The sequence below is a fragment of the Vicia villosa genome, linkage group LG1 (assembly GCF_029867415.1).
Source record: "Vicia villosa cultivar HV-30 ecotype Madison, WI linkage group LG1, Vvil1.0, whole genome shotgun sequence".
NCBI lineage: Eukaryota > Viridiplantae > Streptophyta > Magnoliopsida > Fabales > Fabaceae > Vicia > Vicia villosa.
In genome coordinates this window covers 34005520-34008499 of record NC_081180.1, presented here as the reverse complement: position 1 = coordinate 34008499, position 2980 = coordinate 34005520, and the positions used below count along the sequence as shown (strand labels likewise).

Here is a 2980-nt window from a genome sequence, read left to right as displayed (position 1 = left end):
TCTTTTAAAATAGAATATATTTCCCACAAAAATAAATTCAGAGCAGATCTTCTATCTAAGGTTTCCAACTCAAAGATGAATTTAATATAACAGTAATTCAAGAAACTCTCGCCTCCCCCGACATTGAATCGAGCGAGATATACTCCCTTAAAGTTGTCCCCGAATCTAGCTGGATGTCGCCCATACTGCGTTAGGTGCATACATGCATTATGATATATATGCCATAAAGACTCGGATCATTTTCTAATCAAATTCCTATTGTGCAGTGTCCCGTACCAACATTAAATACTTCAAAATTTGCTCGTAGAGTCAATGTAAGGTCTGTTGTCAATTTCAGACTATTCACACATATATGAAGAAACAAAGAGACTGGATCTTGGAGGAAGGGATCATGCATTTGATCTGGTTGTGTGGTAGTTCCTTTTAGGAGATTTGTATCACAACACAAAGAAATACTCATATATGATAGAGCCTATATTTAATATTATTACTCGTCATCCATTAGTAACAAACACAGAAGCTAGATTTTGATAAATTTCATCGCAAGAACACAACTCAAACAACAATAATGGAAAAACAAATGTAACTACAGAAGTACATGAAATAAACAAACCATACATGAAAATACTAAACAAATATTTATATTACATATGACTTATACGAGCGGCACAAATTCAACATAAATTAAAATGATCAAACTGCAATAGCACAAATCATAAACAACACAAGCAACACATAATGTTCCTAGGGTCGTCTTTGATGGCGTGCAAAACGGGCTACCGCACAGGGCCTCAATTTTTTTACAGTTAAGCTATTATTAAATAGAGTCTCATAAATTGCTGTCACTATTAAAATGGGGTTAAATAGGACCTCTAATTATTTTGTCATGGTTGAACCATGACTAACCTACACAGGGCCTCCAAAAAATTGTGACGGCCTTAGTTCCTACGAGACTATCCAACCGAGCCAGAAGTTCTGGTGGTGGTACCTCAAAAACAAATATATTTTTTTTAATAATATCATATAGTTTATAAAATAAAAGATACACAATATAATTCAATAATACCTTAATTTTGTGTGAAATAATGACACCTGCAAAACAAAATTTGTGGTGAATAATTTTAATTTAGTCAATTAATTATAAATCAATAAGATAAATAATTTATTTATTAATCAATTAATAATAATGAATTGATTGAATGTCAATTTTTAGACAATCAAAGAAAACCACTTATAAATGGGTTAGGTTAAAGAAAAAAATGTTAATTGAGTAAAAAAAAATTCTTTTGATTGAATCAAAAGAATATGAAAGTGGTTTATGGGAAAAAAATATAAATAATATTTAAAAGGATTGAGAAAATGGGGTTTGCAATGTGCGTGTATCTCATTGACAAAAAAAAAATAATAGGAAAATTTTATTCTATACCTCATCAATTATACTTCTACCTACACAATATGTATTTGGACGGATTTACCTCAGTATAAATATTTAAACTATAAAAAATTTTCACTTTTCACTCGTTTGCTATAAAGTTATCGAGAGAACATACCATACAAGTACAAACTGGATAATTTGAGAAGCAGTATTTCAGTTCTCTAGTTTCAACAACCAGACAACCCATCAATGAGTATTTCGGTATTCAGTTTTACAAAGCAACCAACCGAATAATACAAACATGTGTATTTCGATTTTCAAAAAACCAAACGGATAACCCATTTGCCTGTTATCCGGTTCTTTTTACTATTTTTCGGATAACACTTCTCTTGGTAATACAGCTTATCATTTTTCTTAATTTTGTTTAATTTTTTAGTGGTTCACAGAAGAGGAGGTTTGGACGACGGAATGCGCCGAGAAGGAAGACAATGTCGGCATACAGTGGATGATGGTGAGGCACCCGAGGCTGGTCCGCAGAACCCGAAGGACCGAGTGATACTCCTCTTCTGACAAGGTATCGGGATCACGTTGCTCGCCATTTATGGTTCAACGAGGTAAGTTAATATCTCGTTTTATGTTGAATAATTTTGAATTTTATGTACATATATGTTATCACATATATATATATATATTATAAATTGTTTTCAGGAGAGAATACCAAATAATTCCCTAAAGGTTGTTGCACATGGCAGCAAATTAAAGGATAGGTTCTGTACAGTCTCCCACCGGTGATGGAGCGCTGGTTAGTTGACTCTAGTATGTCCTCTCTTCAGCATACTAGTTTGTCCAGCGTAGATACAAATCTATTATTTGTCTTTGTTGAGAGATGGCATGCTGAAACATCATCATTTCATATGTCATTCGGCGAGATGACCATTACGTTGGATGATGCTTCATGTCTCCTACATATACCGATTAGGGGTTCGTTGGTTGGCCCTAAGTATGTTGTCACTGATACCAATGCTATCACTCTATCTGTTGAATTGTTTGGTGTTTTATTGAGGGATCCATCTAAGGAGGCTACTGCCGTTAGGGGTCCTTATTATAGGTTAGATTGGTTGAAGCAAATATTTGAGCAATAGAGAGTTGCTAATAATTTTTACGACGCTGCTAGAGCCTACATCATGTTGTTGTTAGGTTGTACTATTCTTGTCGACAAGACTTTTACTCTTGTAGAGGCAAAGTATTTACCATTATTGATGAATTTGAATGGATGTGGTAGATATTATTGGGGGGGCATGTGCACTAGTCAACCTATACAGATACTTATGAGATGCTTCCTTCTATTCTTGCAAGCAGCTTGACCGTTATGCCTCTCTTCTTCAGGTACAAAATGATTTATTTAAATTTTAGTTATATTTAATTGTGATTTAGTTTAATTTATAATATTCTTGTTTTGTTACTGTGTTGGATTCATGAATATTTTTCAACTGTTGGCAAGAGAGGTACTTTTGAGATTGGTGGTATGGGTAGTCCACTTCCGAGGGCGACGAGATGAGAATATAGGCAAGGGACACAAAAAGTTGATGTGATTCGAGATGTGTT

At 34.0% G+C, this 2980-nt stretch overlaps 1 protein-coding gene across 1 annotated transcript; it reads left to right on the top strand.

Moving 5' to 3' along the window:
* The first annotated feature begins 2193 nt into the window (after positions 1 to 2193).
* Positions 2194 to 2517, top strand: LOC131610509 (protein MAIN-LIKE 1-like). Its single transcript, XM_058882508.1, has one exon. The coding sequence runs from the start codon at positions 2194 to 2196 to the stop codon at positions 2515 to 2517; it is 324 nt and encodes a 107-aa protein (XP_058738491.1).
* Positions 2518 to 2980: the final 463 nt, after the last annotated feature.

Bases quoted from the DNA above. Each gene is read 5' to 3' on its own strand.
- LOC131610509 (XM_058882508.1), top strand. From the start codon at position 2,194: ATGTCCTCTCTTCAGCATACTAGTTTGTCCAGCGTAGATACAAATCTA.